General features: G+C 37.7%; 1 protein-coding gene across 1 annotated transcript; it reads left to right on the top strand.

Annotated features, from left to right (window-relative positions):
• The first annotated feature begins 38 nt into the window (after positions 1-38).
• On the top strand, positions 39-13,767 carry LOC135466270 (N-acetylgalactosamine-6-sulfatase-like). The gene is made up of 14 exons (XM_064743682.1): positions 39-174; positions 2,694-2,817; positions 3,202-3,276; positions 4,223-4,325; positions 5,004-5,147; positions 5,953-6,019; positions 6,294-6,421; positions 6,866-7,002; positions 7,595-7,698; positions 8,230-8,366; positions 9,021-9,123; positions 10,999-11,120; positions 12,252-12,369; positions 13,426-13,767. The coding sequence occupies exons 1-14, from the start codon at positions 76-78 to the stop codon at positions 13,510-13,512; spliced, it is 1,548 nt and encodes a 515-aa protein (XP_064599752.1). The 5' UTR covers positions 39-75; the 3' UTR covers positions 13,513-13,767.
• Positions 13,768-18,302: the final 4,535 nt, after the last annotated feature.

Genomic DNA, 18,302 nt, shown 5'->3' with positions numbered 1-18,302 from the left:
CATGACTTGTTTTCAATAGCAGACGGCCTGACTGAAAAAGAAAGGGACGTTTGCAAAAAGTCTGTTGTAGCAAAGATGATGTTCACTACTTTATTAGTGCTTGGCCTTCTGGCAACTTCCTCTTACGTTTTCGCGGCAAGCAAACCAAATTTTGTGATTATGCTTATGGATGATGTGAGTATATTTCTAAAGATGCGAATTTCGTTGTAACTTGTGGCGTAAGGCGCTCTCAATGCAACTACTGAGTCATATGCTTTTCCTATTGTCATGCAGTTTGGGATATATGGTCTCATTGTGCTATTTTAACGTTTTGGCATTCATCATTGTCACTCTGAATGTCTGAATTTCAAATAGCTCACCCGTTCCATTTAGAAGGACTGGCAACAACTCTTGTTTGCGGAACGAGATACGTTCATTTTATTAGTTGCTGGGTTAATGATAGCAATTACATCCCGCTAGGGCTATACCAGTGAATTTAATTTTTAAGCAGAAAGCAGAGATAATAAGGTACTATGTACTTACAGTACTGTACAAAGCTGCAGGGTACAGCCTGGCATGTCAGTGCATCATTAGATCTATTCAGCCACGTAGACCTTAGTCCGAATTTTAGAACTTGCAGTACAGAGGCACAGGAGATAATGTGATAAGCATAACTGCAGTAAGGCTTATCAGAATATCTGCTGCAAGTTCTGGTCAGAAAATTCAGTGCCACATACATGTCGGCTGTTTGGACTAAGTGAAGTGAAAAGAATCCACCTTGAATGCACTTATAATTCATTCCTCACTTTTTCCTTAATTCAGATACACATAAAAGAAAGTGCTGCTCATTGCTGCCCTGTAGCAGGTGGCCATTTTGGCGACCTGTAGCTAGACTGTGGTTGAAATCACATTTAATTAGTAGCTAGGCTTCTACACTACAGCCTGAAACCTGGAAACTGTGGTATTCTTCATGCCTTTTGTCCCTGTGTCCATCAACCTGCAGATGGTCTTGGGTTTCCCTCGGACTCTGCTCGGTTTCCTTCCACCATAATTCTGGCTGCGGAAGTATAGGCGAAAATATTCTTGAGTACGGTCTAAAACACCAATCAAAATAAATAAATAAATAAATCTTACCCCTGTGCATTGTTTCTGCAATAATAGCTGCACACTTTGGCATGATACCAGCCCTTGTCAAACAGTACTGACTTTCCAATGAACTTACAACAATTAATAAGATTACACATATCAGTCATTGCACACAAAATCTGTTCCATCACATAACATCTATTCAGATTCATGGATTTCCAGCATCTGAACCAAAATAACTTTAAAAAAAAAAAAAAATGACAAATAAGCTTGTGATTTTGTATTACCCGTTTCTCTGTCTGAGGCCAGCTTATCAGCTTCCCTTGTTTTCTCATTTAGCATCTGTTTTATAATCATTAAATAATTAATTGAACAATTCAGATGAGTTAAACCCAACAGTACTTTCAGCAATGTAATAAGATATAGCACTTATTGAATTGCACATTTCTAGTTTGTAGACTTGAGCATAACAATTAACTTATTGCATTTTTGTGATAATAATTGCCTGTTATAGTATCAAGAAAAAACATACAGAATTATGAACAAATGCTGAAAATACAGTGGTTGTTTGAAGACTAAAACATCATGACACTGAGTAAGCTGTATAACCTGGGTTATGTCAGCTTGCTCGAGTTATTTTTCCTTGTTTTTTAGTATTCAGATATAGTTGTATCAGGTACCTCTGAACTTTAAGTGACCTAAATTGTTCACAAACAGTACATTGTGATCACTCATGACATATGCTTTTGTGTTATCACTGACCTTTGATGTGGGGTCATATTGACTGTCAATCAATAAAAGTAAAGTACCTTTACAAGTGTTAATGAAAATTTAGAGGTAATTTTGTCACAGATGGAATCAAGCTGCTCATATTGATTTTACAATGTATGTGAGATATACTTACTTCTGTAAACATCAAGATTGCAATTTCACATCTGTATAATATCTGCATATAGTCACCCAACCTCTTCATTAACCAGTTATTAACAGTGTGTAATGCATTATATAAAAATAATTTTCAGTGTTCGTGTTTCTTACATATACATATCCATCAGTTTCGCTGATGTATTAGGATTACCACAGCAAATGAAGCTGTTTGCAATAACTACACTTGAATTTTTAGTAATTTTTGTTTTTATATGTTTTAATAATTTAGCTGCAGGTCTGCCGAAAATGTGATAAAACTTATTCCCTGTTCCAGTGGTATAATATGCCAAGGGGATTATAAATGTTGTCACACTGTCTTGTCTTTCTGTCCTTCTGTTCATGTGGAGATGCCTTAGTCAGAACAGAAACCAAACTCACATTAAACTAGGAACTTTAAATTTAGTATATGTATTTGATTGTGGATGGACTATTTAAACAGGGATGTTTCGTGTTGCTGTTTTTAAAAATTCTTTTCCTATATATTAGAATATAAATTAACCAGGTCACTTCACTCATCACATTCTACATCCATGGTGTCATACAACAACAGGTATAGTGATACCAAAGACTTCTCAGAATGTATTAAAGGCAGAGACAGCATGTGTGTGATGAATGATGTGTGCCTCTGGTCCTATTATGTTGTGAGGACTCACACTGAGATTACGAGTGTCACACTAACTTCTCATTTTTTTTTTTTGCAGATGGGATGGGGAGACCTCGGGGTGTTTGGGGAGCCCAGTAAGGAGACACCTAATCTGGATCAGATGGCAGCATTTGGAATGCTCTTTCCAGATTTTTATTCTGCAAATCCACTGTGTTCACCGTGTAAGTATATAGCTTATATATGTACATTTCTTATAAAAGATTCCAGACATCATAATCTCACATAAATCCCACTTTTGATATGGTTACAAGGTTTATGTTTTAGTTGTGGAGCGATTGAGGCTTTATGTCAGGAGGTCTATCAGGTACCTAGGGAAGGGCAGTCATCTACTCTGGTTCCCTGCCATTCCCCCATAAGTGTGACTGCTGTTACATTTGTATAAGGCAGATATTCAGTGTTAGTTGTCTTGCCCCAATTTACGTAAATTTTTGTGGTTGCCATAGTAACCATATTGTAAATATCTACAATACTATAAACAGAAATATATTTGTTAGGGTGTATATTGGGTTCAGCTGAAATCTTTGTTCACTGTTTTCTGTTGACAGCACGTGCAGCATTGCTGAGTGGCAGACTGCCAATAAGGAATGGTTTTTACTCAGATAATGCCCATGCCAGGAATGGTAAGTGCAAAAGAAATAAATATAAAGCTGGCTTCAAACCATTATAATGATAACAACTTGTTTCAGGGAAATCTGAAAATTTTAAGTTTAAAACCTCAAGCTGTGTTCGATTTACCAACAAGGGTTATAGAACACACCGCTTGGCATAGATACTGTTTTTTATTTGTTTTTTTTTTTGTTATTTATGGAGACTTCCTTATTTGACCATTATTGTATGGCATGTATAAATTTATCATAAAGACTTATTTTTTGAAAGTTGAACAATTTTGAGAGGGAGTGGGTTCTCCAGTGATTGGTACTTGCCTTTCAATCACCCTGTACAGGGTTAATTATTTATTATTATTATTATTATTAAGTTTTATTGCAGACTCAAGTCCATAGGATACAAATAATGAATAATATTTAGATCACATATAATAACAGTTTATAGCCAGACCGTATAGTAATACAGAGTGTGATTCCACTTATTACTGAATATTACTGAATGAACACGGACGTGTGGGGTCCACACAGAAGCTATCATTTGAAATTATAGATTCCCTGCTCCCATTACTTTTTGTTGCTTTGATGATAATAAATGATTGAAGACACTCCTGTGGTTGTTTATACAATCTGATGTTTTGTTTCCACAGATATGGCGTGAATATTGATTCATCACATGTGGGAAAGTTCATAAGTAACTTGCCAAAGGTCTGAGAGTTTATCCCAGGCATACTGGTTTCCTCATCCCCTAACACTGTTCACCATCCTATATGTGAAGAAAAATTTTTGAGTATGGCATTAACCAACAGTCAAATAAATGAAATCAATAAACAGTGGTGAGATTTCATGTAAGTAACCCTAATAAAGATGGCTTCACAATGTTTTGTGATGACTACAATACCTCGCAGGTCCAGTTATTCCTCTCCCAAGTGTTAACACATCTCCACACCTTATTGTCTTCCAGCCTACACTCCACAAGTGATAGTTGGGGGCATCAACGACACTGAAATTCTTTTCCCTGAGCTGCTTCAGAAGGCAGGCTACAGGAATAAAATCATTGGAAAATGGTTCGTATTTACATACATACATGTGTATGTAGCAGTTTGTAGCAGCTACAAGTAAAATGTTGACAGCATGGATTTGGAATCAAGCCATAATCATTCATGCAGTGATAGCGTGTTTCTCATTTTGCTCAAATTTCAAAAACCTAATCTCAAATCATTTAGATTTTGTACTATCTAGAACATTTGTGATTTTATCAGATTGTATAAGTTTGGTGAACATCAGACCCAAATACCTGCGTTTGAGGATTGTGTCGTGGCGCTATACATGCGCCTGATAAGTGCAGTGCTATTGATAGAAGAATATTAAAGAATATCAGAAGTATTGATAAGTTCACAGCAAACTGAAATTTAGTGAAACATTTCAAACAAATCTGATTCATGTTGTATGGAAAATGCAATAAAGCAGGTAATGAAAACTCTGTAACCAGCAAACTGGTTTACTCTCCTGTGGTTTGTGGGAAGGTGAGCCAGCAACCTGCGGATGCTCATGGGTTTACTCCCACCATAAAGTTGGATGCTGCTGTTTTAGTGAAACAATCTTGAGTATGGCTTAAAAAACTAATCAGACAATTAAATACATAAATAAAAAAAATCAATCTGTAACCAACACCTTAATAGTCCAGATTGAAAATAACCGTGTGCTACAGTCTTGGGAATTGTTACATGTACTTTGTTGTGCAGGCATTTGGGCCATCGCCCACAGTATCACCCACTGAAGCATGGCTTTGATGAATGGTTCGGGGCCCCTAACTGTCACTTTGGTCCATACAATGACAAGAACACACCCAACATCCCGGTGTACAGAGACGCTGAAATGGCTGGAAGGTGAGATAACCCTTTTATAATTCCTCCTGATAAGCTGATATTATCAAGTTTCTTTGCCAATCATTTTGAACAGTTCTGTAGGTATTTCCAGAGGGTTTTCATCTGTTTTGTATAGAACAAGCTAATTTTTTAAAGGTGTATTACAAGATTAAAGAACATTTGTAAAGAATTCTATGTCTTTAGCACTGTTCTTTCCTGAATTGTTTTCATATGCCTTTCTGAAGAGTTCTGTATGTTTTACCTGATATGTTGCTTCTAATTTTTAGGACGGATATTAGTGGTGCTATAAGTGAAGATTGAATTACATTTTTCTCTTAGATTTGAGAAAAAATAAAGATATGAGTATGTTGTTCTTTCGATAGATTAACCATGTGAGAAAAGAGAGGCTAAATATCCCTGCTACAATTACATGTATAGAAAAGACCAGAACAGGTGTCCCAAAAATTAGGAGAATTAGGGTAATTACTGACAAGTCATTGTAGAGAGCAGCTGCTTGATGTGGCTTAGTGATATTACTGAGATAGTGATATTACTGAGATAGTGATATTACTGAGATAGTGATATTACTGAGATAGTGATGTAACTTCAACATGCGCGTAGTACAGACAGTACATTGTTGGTTAATTTTGAAGTTTCTCTCATCCCAGAAATTGTTAATAATAGTCTGCATGTATTTATTTATAAACATGCCTCAGTTATTGCTGGCCACAAACACTGGCTGTGATGCCACCTTATACTCCCAATCTGCTTATCAGATTGTATATGTATGATGAAACCTGAAGCTCTTGTTTCTCCCATGTTACAGATATTATGAAGAGTTTCAGATAGATCAAAAGACTGGGGAATCTAATCTAACGCAGATGTACATTGAGGTAAGATTGGGGAGATGTTTAAATATATCCAGAAGCTTGATTTTCTGTACGTGAAAATAAGATTTGTGATCTAAGTAAGTTTCAGCATGAAAAGTAATATTTTATGACATTCATTTGCCTGTAAAAATGCACTGTGAAATGTTAAGTCTCTTAATGTATATTGTTAGATCACAGTTACTTAAATAGTTTGTCTCTTGAAAATATTTGTGTTTTCCTCTTTCTGTTGAGGAAATGATAATTTTACACATGAAATGTTGTACCAATTGCCTTACAGGAAGCTTTGACCTTCATCGAGAAGAATGCGCTGAGCGATACCCCTTTTTTGCTTTACTGGGCTGTTGATGCCACTCATGATCCACTGTATGCCTCGAAAAAATTCCTTGGCACCAGTAATAGGGGTTTGTAAGTATGCTTTCATTACGTGCAAAGATCTTCTTCAGTCCATCCATGTGAAGATTTTGGTATGATAACATGATATCAGTAGAGTTATGCCCCTTTGTGTCACACTAAAATTCATCACACCATCTTGAAATAATTTAACATTGGTCTTTGTAAGTGATTATAGAACTTGGTAACAGAAGCTAGACTTTTTAGTCCTGTAAACTTTTTTTGTATTTCTTTAGTGGTGATTGAAAAGCAATACACACCAGTCGCCTACATTAAGAAATCTACTTTAATTACAGAATCAGACTGGTAAAATTAAGAGAATTTGCGTGCCACATAATTTCAGAATTATTGAAAATCATTTAATATTAGAGCTCAGAATGACAGACAAAATTAAAATCTTTCAGACAAATAAACAAAACTACATTTCGCTCCAGTTCTTATCTGTTGTTGTTATACAAGGTATGGGGATGCTGTACGAGAACTGGATTATGGGGTTGGACAAATCTTACAGAAACTGGCAGAGTTAGGAATTGACAGTAATACCCTGGCTTTTTTCTCGTCTGACAATGGAGCTGCCACATATGCTAAGACTGGGGGTGAGTACATGTGTTTGATACTCTAGTAGTAATACTACTGCCATCAGGGCAGCCTACATAGGGATATATGCAAGTGATAATTAATGATTATGCATTGTATTTGCACATTTTCAGGCTACTGTACATTTATGACATTTTATTTTTGTGGAAACTTCATGGTGGAGTCATCTACCTGGTACTAAATTGGCCTTGACAGAAGTTCATAAAAAGAGACAATTAGTTTTCAAATTATGATCATTTTCACGAGAGACAAAATGTACTGAACTTCTCCCTAAATACTAATGTATGGTGAGCTGCATATGATGTCTTTGGTAAATAGGGAAAAGTCTTAGTTCAAAGCTTTGTAAAAAGATGTTCATGAAGTATTCATATTTATAAAATCAAACCTACCTGTAAAAATAAAAGCCCCAAATGATTGTGTGTATGGAAATTCCTCAAACATGAGAGATGCTAATTCAATCCCAGTCTTGGACAGGCAATTTTGAGGATTTCTGTGTGAAACTTTGGTGAGATGGATCGATTGACAGTTATTGTATGACTGATACGGAACTAACAAAAAAAATGAATGGTTGCTTTTATGTGTCTATGGTAGGAGGAAGTAATGGACCATTCTTGTGTGGAAAGGAGACAACATTTGAGGGAGGAATGCGTGAGCCGGCCATTGCTATGTGGCCAGGGAAGATCAGACCTGGAACGGTGGGTGTGAACAGTGGCTAATACTTAGACGAGACAAGTACTGTGACTGATATTGTAGCAAGGCAGATGTACTGTGGTAGATACATGTCTGTACCAAGGAGTACTGTTGGCTAATACCATAACAAGACAAAAGTAATGTGGATTACACTGTTACAAGGCAGTAGTACTGTTGATACTGTAGCAAGGCAGTAGTACTGTTGATACTGCAACAAGGAAGTACTATTGTGGTTTATACTGTGACTAGGTAGTACTGTGGTTGTAACAAGGAAGTAGTGTCTTCCATGATGTAATAAGGCACAAGTACTGTGGTTGTTTTAGTCTCCACAAGTCAAATGGAAATGTAGAAAATCTAAACTGGATTTAAATCAAGGATGAATGATTTCCTGGTAGGGGAATACTCAAACGCTGAAACAATTCCCCTCAACTTTTATCTCCAACACCAACCAGTGTTTGCTATTTAACTTTTTCATAGACATATTTTAAATTCCTAACTGTTGTTATTAATCGGTTGTGTTGCTTTGACTACCCCAGGTTTCCCGTCAGTTAGGAAACCTGATGGACCTGTTCACTACATTGTTAGAACTGGCCGGGATCCCTAAACCTGATGACAGAATAATTGACGGCATCAGCCTCACTGGAGCCTTCTTCAACAATAGTAACACAGACAGGTATAAAGGAATTTGATCAGACGGTATGACCCTGATTGGCCATGGCCGAAAAGTGCCTGTGACAAATTAAAGTTAAAATGTAGATATATATATATTTACATACACACATGTATCTTATGACATTTTGTGACTGTTTAATCCTAAATATGACAAAATGCAAATTGGGCGTCTTGAAGTATGAATGGGAAGCTCAAGGATGAGCTACACAGACAGACCAAATGACTGTAGAATACATCATTTTCTTATGTGACGTTACGGTGAGTGTGTAGTACATATATGTTTTATGAGTACACATACACCGATAATTGTGACGTACTGAAGGAAAGAATAAATAAGTTCACAGTTTTGGACTGTCTTGATACAGGCGGGAAGGAGTTTCACGAGTTACCCATTCTGTATTGGCTTTGGACAATGAATATCTGCAATTCCAGATTCACTAAGTGAGCAACAGCTCAGTTATCAGTATAAACTTGCTGGCAGGGTATGATTTACTTAGCTACTGTAAAACTGATTGCTATTGTATAAGTGAAAAAGTCTTGAAGCTAAAGAGTTCAACGAAGATTATTGAAATAATTAAATAAGTCTACTTGAGCATTTTACATGTCGCATGTCATTTTACATTGCCAGTTATTTTAGGATTTACATACATTTCAGGCCAATCTTTTTTTACCGTGGGAATACCCTGATGGCAGTACGTGTTGGGAATTACAAAGCTCACTTGTGGACTTGGACCAACTCGCTTACAGAGTTTAACAGTGTAAGTCTCATTAGCCCTTGTTTGATGGCTGCATAGGGATGACCGAGTAGTAGAGCCACATGGTTGAATTTAACCTAAGGCTTAGAAATCAACAATCTCGGTTCTTCCCTGGCTTTCCACTAATCTTAATTAGACCCTCACTTGATGGCTGCATATAAATGAGGGAGTGATAGTGCTCCACGGTTCAATCCTGAACAGCGTCAGTCCCAGTGTTACTGGGTGGGTGTCATGTCTACTATCTTCTGCATGGCATTGAAGAACTGCTCTGTAAGTCCATGTTTATTGACGCTGGAACCAAACTGCTAAAAGGGACACCATGAAGTGACCGAAAATAATGTTGAAAGTGATGTGAAATGCCAAGTTGACTAATAAATGAAATTCATCTCTTGAGAACAAAATTTGAATCAGTATACAAACTGATCAATTCTTATTGAACAAAGGCGCTATTAACCATACGTACTGACCTTGGATATAAATACTGCTCAGAGAGGGCGTTAGTTCATCTGATTGCTCATTTGATTCATCTGAATTAAGGATTAAAATGATTTTCTCTCTCATTCGGGATTATTTTCCATGGTGTTTAAGGAAGAAAAGTACTTGTCACGATATTGATAAGCCTCTTCAGAGAATGTCAGGGGCCTCATTTGGTTAACACACTAGCACAGCTTAATGACCCAGAAGTCTCTCACCAATGTACTTGCTGTGAGTTCAAGTCCAGCTCATGCTGGCTTCCTCTCCGGCCACACGTGGGAAGGTCTGTGAGCAACCTGCTGATGGCCGTGCGTTTCCCCCGGGCTCTACCCGGTTTCCACCCACCATAATGCTGGCCACCGTGGTATAAGTGAAATATTCTTGAGTACGGCATAAAACACCAATCAAATAAATAAATAAATAAAGGAATGTGTGCACAATTCACATGAGTGCAAGATCTTTGAAGTGGTGCATGAAATTAATGAACTATCAGCAGAATAAGGTTTAGAATTAGAATCCAACTACCATTTTTTGGGGCTTTGGTGGGAGTCTCCAATTTTCTTCACCCATAAACCTGATCACTCCCATATAAGTGAAAAGTGTTCGAGCACAGTTGATCCAATGCGGCTGCTGTGAGTTCAAGTCCAGCTCGTGTTGGCTTCCTCTCCAGCCGTGGGAAGGTCTGTCAGCAACCTGCGGATGGTTGTGGGTTTCCCTCGGGCCCTGCCCGGTTTCCACCCACCATAATGCTGGCCGCCGTCTTATAAACACATTCTTGAATACGGCGTAAAACACCAGTCAAATAAATAAATAAATTAATGTTGATCAAATAAGATAATTAAAGGGTTAAAGATACATTAAATAAAGAGTTATTAAAGGATTTCATTTTGGGGGTAAAAATGGCTTCAGAGTACAGTTCTCTTAAGGTGCCAGTAGTCAGTCCAGAAATTAAGTAGCTTGTAGTGGTGATGTCAACGATGATCCCTGTTTAAAAAAAAAACCTCTGTTGGGGACAGACGAAACAGGTCTGCCCGAATGCGGGTAGGGGTGTGGGGAACAGACCAAATGGTGTCTGGTGTAGGTGCATGGATGGGGCGCTAAGCTGGCCCCATGTCACCTTGCCCACACTGTAGCGATACGGTTCAAAGCACTTGGGGCGCTTCGGGGTGTTCATGGAGTTCCGAGTAAGGTCAACAATGACGTAATTCTGAAAAAATCGGACTTTTGACGGAAAATATGCATAATATAGAGGTGTAATTAACAAGTATAAAAATGCCCCCAAAATAAATTTTTTAACAAAAATTCAAGGGCATATGTTTTTCCATTTGGCATAGAAACATAATCTTTGTTTTATAGTTCCTTTTCATGTATCCTTTAAGTTTTTGTGTATGTTTCTTTTTTCAGGGTGTGAACTTCTGCCCAGGCCAGGAGATAGAGAATGTCACAACACATGACCAAGTGGACAACACTGCACAGCCTCTTCTGTTCCATGTGGCCAGAGACCCTGGGGAGAAATACCTGATTAGGTGTGTATATTCATAAATACTGAAATGGGTTGGGATGTTTAGGTAAATACACGCTCAGATGGGCATGCATTGTTCATTACAGGATGGGTACGTGTTGTTCAATACTGGATGGGTTGGTGTTGTTCAGCTCTGGATATGTGTTGTTCAATACTGGATGTGTATGTGTTGTTCAGCGCTGGATGGGTATGTGTTGTTCAGTTCTTCATGGGTATGTGTTATTCAGTACTGAATGGGTATGTGTTGTGTAGTACTGGATGGGTATGTGTTGTTCAGTTATTGATGGGTATGTGTTGGTGAGTACTGGATGGGTATGTGTTGTTTAGTACTGACTGAAGGATACGTGTTGTTGAGTGTTGGAGCAGAAGGATAAATGTTGTTGAGTGTTGGAGCAGAAGGATACATGTTGTTGAGTGTTGGAGCAGAAGGATACATGTTGTTGAGTGTTGGAGCAGAAGGATAAATGTTGTTGAGTGTTGGAGCAGAAGGATACATGTTGTTGAGTGTTGGAGCAGAAGGATACATGTTGTTGAGTGTTGGAGCAGAAGGATACATGTTTTTGAGTGTTGGAGCAAAAAAATTGATGTTTTTGAGTTCTGGAGCATAACGATACATGTTGTTGAGCATTGGAGCGGAAAGATACATGTTGAGTACTGTAGCAGGATACATTATTGAGTCTTGGAGCATATATGTTGTTTACTGCTGGAGAAGGAGGATACATGTTGTTGAGTGCTGGAGTACAAGGATACATGTTGTTTAGTGCTGGAGCACAAGGATACATGTTGTTTAGTGCTGGAGCAGGAGGATACACGTTGTTTAGTGCTGGAGCAGAAGGATACGTTGTTTAGTGCTGGAGCAGAAGCATACATGTTGTTTAGTGCTGGAGCAGAAGGATACATGTTGTTTAGTACTCGAGCAGAGGGATACATGTTGTTTAGTGCTGGAGCAGAGGGATAAATGTTGTTGAGTGTTGGAGCAGAAGGCTGCAAGTTGCTTAGTGCTGGAGCATTTGGGTACATATTGTTCAGCACTGAGGCAGATGGGTACATGTATTATATATTGTTCTATTTATGATGTACAAGTTCTGCCAAATTTGCATATACATTCATTGTATCTCGTCATATTTTCCCCCAGGCCTTCTAGTGAGGAGTATAAGCAGGTGATGCCAGGTATCCAGCAGATAGTGAACTCACACATGGAGTACCTGGTACCTGGGCAACCATCACTGAACTACTGTGACCCAGCTGTACAGGTAATTTTGAATAAATAATACAGATAATTTGTTCATCTATTTATTTATTTAATTGGTGTTTTAAACCGTGCTCAAAAATATTTCACTTATATGGCCAGGATTCGGATGTGAGGTAACTGGGCAAAGTCCAGGGTAAGCCCATGACCGATAATTTATTTCAGCCTAATTTTTCCGCTACATATTAACCTGACCACGGTCATGTAAATGAAAAATTATGCAGTATGGTGTTAAAACCCCTTCAAATAAATACATATACATGTACATACATACATCACTCACCTCTTCCAATCCAATAGACAGATTTGTCTCCCTCCAAGGGCATTGTAATGAAGGAGAGGTGTATCTGACAACATTTTCTTGCTTGAAAAAAACCTGATACCTTTCCCAGCCCAGTTTCCCCAATCAGTAAACCTGAGCACCACATACATGTATGAGTTGATATATTCTTGGGAAGGCATAAAACACCAGTCACACTGATAAATTGGGCCTTAGCTGTATGCTGAAGTTCGTGCTTAGATCAAAGTACTGACAGAACATCATTATTTTTGCAATATTGGGAACCGAAACCCATCGAAGTACATATTCAGAAGATCAGCCAAATCCTTGTCTGAAAACTGGTTTTCTGTATTCTATATACCATTGGCGGCCTCTGTGGTTAGTGTGTCAGCATGGCACAATCATACAGGAGCATCTCACCAATGCAGTCACTGTGAGTTCAAGTCCATAGCATGCTGGCTTCCTCTGCAGTCATACATGAGAGGGCCTGCAGCAACCTGCAGATGGTCGTGGGGTTTCAACCACCATAACGCTGGCCTTGGACGAATTTATAAATGAAATATTCTTGAGTACGGTGTAAAACACCAATAAAATAAACAAAGACGTATACATCATCTCATGTTATAGATAAGTCCTGCTGTGTCACAAAACAATGACATCACTTCACAAGGGACATCACTCTGTTATCATAATGGAGTATCTCGAATGTGTGTATTAGAACATTGCATTGCCAGTATTGTGATCCTATATGGTAAATATTGTGATGTTTCTGTTTGTCAGAACTGGGCACCTCCAGGTTGTTTGAAGCTGAACAAATGTCTGCCTGCTCCTCCATCAAAAATGACGAAGTGTGTGTGGGAGCATTGATGAGACGACTGCCAATCAGAACAAGCTTTCACTGTCACTGCTGACAGTGTGTCTTAATGACGCACACACATGTACCAGAAAGGTCCAAAAGTGAAATCAGATTATACCGACTGAAAACCTTCAAAGGCAGATTTATTGGGATTTAAATTATATAAACATATAAAGTGATCAAATTTTGTCTAGTTTTAAAATGGCTTAAGCTGACACACTCCACACTATCCCATACTCTGAAATTTCGCCCATGAAAAAAAAAAAACAAACAAAAAAAAACAAAAAAAACCTACATTTATAAAGCAAACACGAATATTCCCAAGTATTTATTTTCTATTCATTCAAAACTTTCATTGGGATAAATCTTCAGCAGCGTTGTTGTATTGATAGTGTATGCAGTTAATTATGTGTTTATATAAATATGTATATGTGCATGCATGTATATCATAAATGTATTCTTGGAAAAGTCAGTAATGTGTTTGTGATACTCTCTGAAGTTTTCCAACCAATGCTGTTGTATACCCCTAGCTTGTGATGTATTCCAGGGATGTTTTTGGCAAGAAATAAATCATATGTACAGTGTTGCCTAGATACCATGACAACTTAATGTCGACGACATTTGGCAAATACAAGATTGTGCCTGTGCCTTACTGAAATTTGTCTGTTTGATGCTAGTATTAGTCGAGCTTATTGAGAAGAACAAAATAGAACATTATTAAACAGTACCTATGATCTTTCCATTTACATTATCAGTGTTGATGTCATTTGTATTTATATGCGAGTATATTGTGTGAATTATGTCAAACTTCACGTGCTGTACATAACATCTTTGTCTGTGATAAAAATGTAATTCTGCCTTAGAATATTGCTGGGAAATTTTTGGTCAAAGTGGTGGAAAGAAAATGAAATGTTCATTACAGACACTGTTATGTACCAAACTGATGCTTGTTTAGCCTTTCCTTTTACATGAAGGCTTTACAACTGGATGTATTCTGATGTCATTCATCATTGAAGATGCTAACTTGCTGGTAAATTGATTTTGAACCACTTAATTGTGTAAAAGTAAACTAAGAACATGTTTCCAATTAAGGCTCAAATATATTCACTAGGTAGCTCACCCTGGATGACTATTTACTTTTTTATATTTCGAAAAGCGAAGAGTCATCCAGGGCTACAAGGTAACCAAACCAGGATGCCTACTGTAATAAATTTCCATCATTCTAACCCGCAAAATTACCCACTTCAAGAAAAACAAGAGAAAATATATGAGCATTTTCATTTTAATCTACATAAAATTTTTATTGAAAATTTTTGAAACAATTTGTATGGCTGGGTATGTTTGTTTATTGTTGCTGTAAAGTTCTTAATTATACACCGAGTGAAGAAAATTTAGAAGTAAATGTACCTGTATGTTACACCTTGCATCAAGATATATTTTTTTGTAAATTGTTAAAAAAAAAAGTATAATGTACATTTCATTTTAAGCTCACAGCTATATATTGGGTTCAGATGTGACACAATTTTATTGTGCTGTCACATATTTTGGGAGGAAAGGGAAAGAATTTAAGATAAAATATAGTGGGGGTTCTTCTTTCATAATTTCTTTGTATTATTTGAAAATAAAGGAAATTAACACAAAATTTGTTTTAATTGTTTGAAATTTGAATTTTTAATTGTCAATTGAAATTGACTTGAAGAATGATGTACATTGTACATGTATTTTCAGAGTCGGAGTATAATTAAGCTGACAGAACAGATCCACAAGATACCAAATGGTTTGTAACTTTTCTGCTAAAGCTAATAGCTCTATTTGGCATTTTTACTCTGACAAGGCCATCATTTAATACAGCTTTTGTTGCTATGGATAATATGCTATGTCAATGAGACTAATACTATAACAAGGTAGATACTCTGAAAAAATGAGTAAATTTTGAAAACACACACAATCAACTTCAGAATAACCATAAAAAGGCATGGATTCATTTGACAGATGACAGCAACCAGACAAAACTTGACAAAAAACTTGTACAAAATTTTATGAAAGTTGATACAGGGCAAAAGAGAAAGGTCTTATACATTAAAGTTTGGGCAGTGTGATGTGTTAGAGTTTTTAAGAAAACTTGTATGATAAACAGGACATACATAAATGCTAACATAAATAAAATTTCACCCACACAAGTGCATTTTCGGGGGTAAATAAATGTAACAAAATATTTTTGGTGCTAGGACTTACAGTAGAATATCATCCCATGATCCAAGTGAATCCCAAATCACCTTTCTAAAATCAATATAACTCTCACAATCACGAAAAATGGGCAAGTTAATCATAGGCGAATTTTATGGTCATTTAGGGCATGTGAGAAACCCAGGTATGTATAACTACACAGTCCACCCCATCCTAGTGATGCTCACATTCTCTGCAAAGTATAAATGAATGCACATTAATCAACCTGAAGCCTTATACAATCTAACATGTAAAATTCACAACAAGGCTTTTCACACAGTTGATTAGCAAAGATGTTTCACTGATACTTGGGTCTTTTTCTGAAATGTTTCATGGGTATCATGATTGGACCTTTGTGTTGTTTCTCTTTCACCTGTGTTTTTGCAAAAGGAAATTTAGTTTCTTTTGAAACATGACCTTCAACAAAACTAGTATTAAGTTCCTGAATTATGCTGGTGAACATTTCTCTCAGGCTTTCCTGATATGTCGCTGTTGGAAATGAATCCAGGTAAGATACACGACTGTCATGCACAGTGCAATACCCAGCCTGTGTTAACATGTTTATGACATGGACTGGGTCAATGTCGCCAGTATGGCTTGACAAGGACTGGACAGAAGCCAACATCTCTGCTGCTGACATGGGCTTAGACCTACAAGTATTCACAGCCTGCGTGCTACCAGACATAGAGGTGGTGTTAACTTCAGCTGATTCTTTAGATATGTTTCCATGATCTGCTGATACTCTGTCATCCTCCATTGGTGCTTCCGTAGTATTTTTCTCTTCTGTGGTAGGCCCACGTAAGCCCACGTGGCCCTTGGGAAGTATTGTATTGGCTTCAAGCCATTTAGTTACTCTCTCCCAACTGACCACCTCTGGGCCATTCTGTGAACTCAAGAATATTACTCTCCTGTTCAGACGCTGTGCTTTTTTCCTAACATCTTCCAGAAGTTCTTGTAACACGTAACAGCCAGGTTTGTGTTGACTAGACACTTCCTTTGTTTCACACACTCCTGATGCCCTGGGCATGAAATTCTTATGGTGTCTTAAAGTGTTGACCTTCTTCTCATATAGTACTGAACCAATGACATGAATCACATGATTTAGGGGCACTGGTCTGACACAATTCTCTTCATTTCTACGTTTGAAGACAACTTTTTCAACATCAGAATCACTTCTGTAGCTGTAGGTCCTCAAGCTACGCTTTCTAGGATTTCTTACAGACACTGCTTGTGACCTGTCAATCAAAGACTCCAGTAATGATTTAGGAGAGGCTACGTACATCAAAGATAACATAGGGGCCAGAGCATTCCTCAAGCCCTTCTCCGTCTTGGGCTGGTGATTTTTCATTTTCTGCAGATGAGCAATGACACGAACAGTTAATTCATCAAGGTTGTCATCAGTCTCCATTTCCCTGTCACTTCTCTCTAACAAATGTTGATTAGGGTTGCAGACATCTATCTTTTTACTCCATGAAGAACTGTATTGTAATTCAAATTTAGATACAGCTGCTTCTAAGGCATCATTATCTGGGAATACATACTTCACTTTGCCTTCATAATCAATATCTACAACACTTGATTTCTTGAGTAAACTGATAATAGAGTCTGCATTTGCTAAGTCTACTTTAAATATGCAAGCATTTACTAAAGCTGATATTAAGTCTCCATATGATTGTGTCTGAGATTTGTACAGCTTCTTCCATTTCTTCATCTGGTTGTGTATACTTTTGAAAGGCTCAGTGTATGATTGAGCCATTAAAACCTCTCTCCTCTGTTTTCTTGCCATGGCCACAACAGATTTAGATACTTTTTCCAGCAATTCATTAACAGTGACGGACGCCAGGGACATTTCTGACATCACTGTCTGCCTCATAAGAATATTCCCTTTCCACTTTTCGTACACATTCCTCAGAGTCTTGGCGATATCACTGAAGAAAATCACCTTGCATAGTGGAGACACATTATTCTTTAGCCCTTCAATTGTTTTTGGCCTGGAGTCCTTGGCACAGGCTTTCCGTTGTCTCTCCAAAAGCTCAATTGCTTTCCACAGAATCACAGCATGGCTCTTTGCTGTATTAGATACAACTGTTGACCCATGACTTGATTCCATTTTTATATTTTACTTGCAAAGTCGTGGCAAATGTCGCTAATATGAAGAGCTCTTCCACACTTGCTGACTTTTCAAGGCCTACAGGAAGACGACGGAACACCCATGAACGAAGGATTCACTTAATTAGGCCCTATTACACGTACTCAAATAAATATCTGTGCAAATCAGGACATGAGCAGGATTCCACACCAGCTTGCAGTTTTGTGGCTGTAACAAACGTCCTCTTTCCGTTTAACTGCCAATGCGTTGTTGTCCTTGCAGTGGACTGTTTAAACTGGTTCTCTTTATACTCGTTTGGCAAAGACGTGCAACAAACGTTTTCAACGTGTGAAAGGCGTCAACAAACGTCAGTTCTTGTTATTGTGGCAACACTGGTGGCGCTGATGGCTGACTTCCGGGTAAAATGCTAGACCAATCACAACAAGCTTTACGGACACATTGCGTGAGACGTCTGTTCGGATTGGC

The sequence above is a fragment of the Liolophura sinensis genome, chromosome 6, assembly GCF_032854445.1.
Source record: "Liolophura sinensis isolate JHLJ2023 chromosome 6, CUHK_Ljap_v2, whole genome shotgun sequence".
Lineage (NCBI taxonomy): Eukaryota > Metazoa > Mollusca > Polyplacophora > Chitonida > Chitonidae > Liolophura > Liolophura sinensis.
This window is presented reverse-complemented; position numbering and strand designations above follow the sequence as displayed.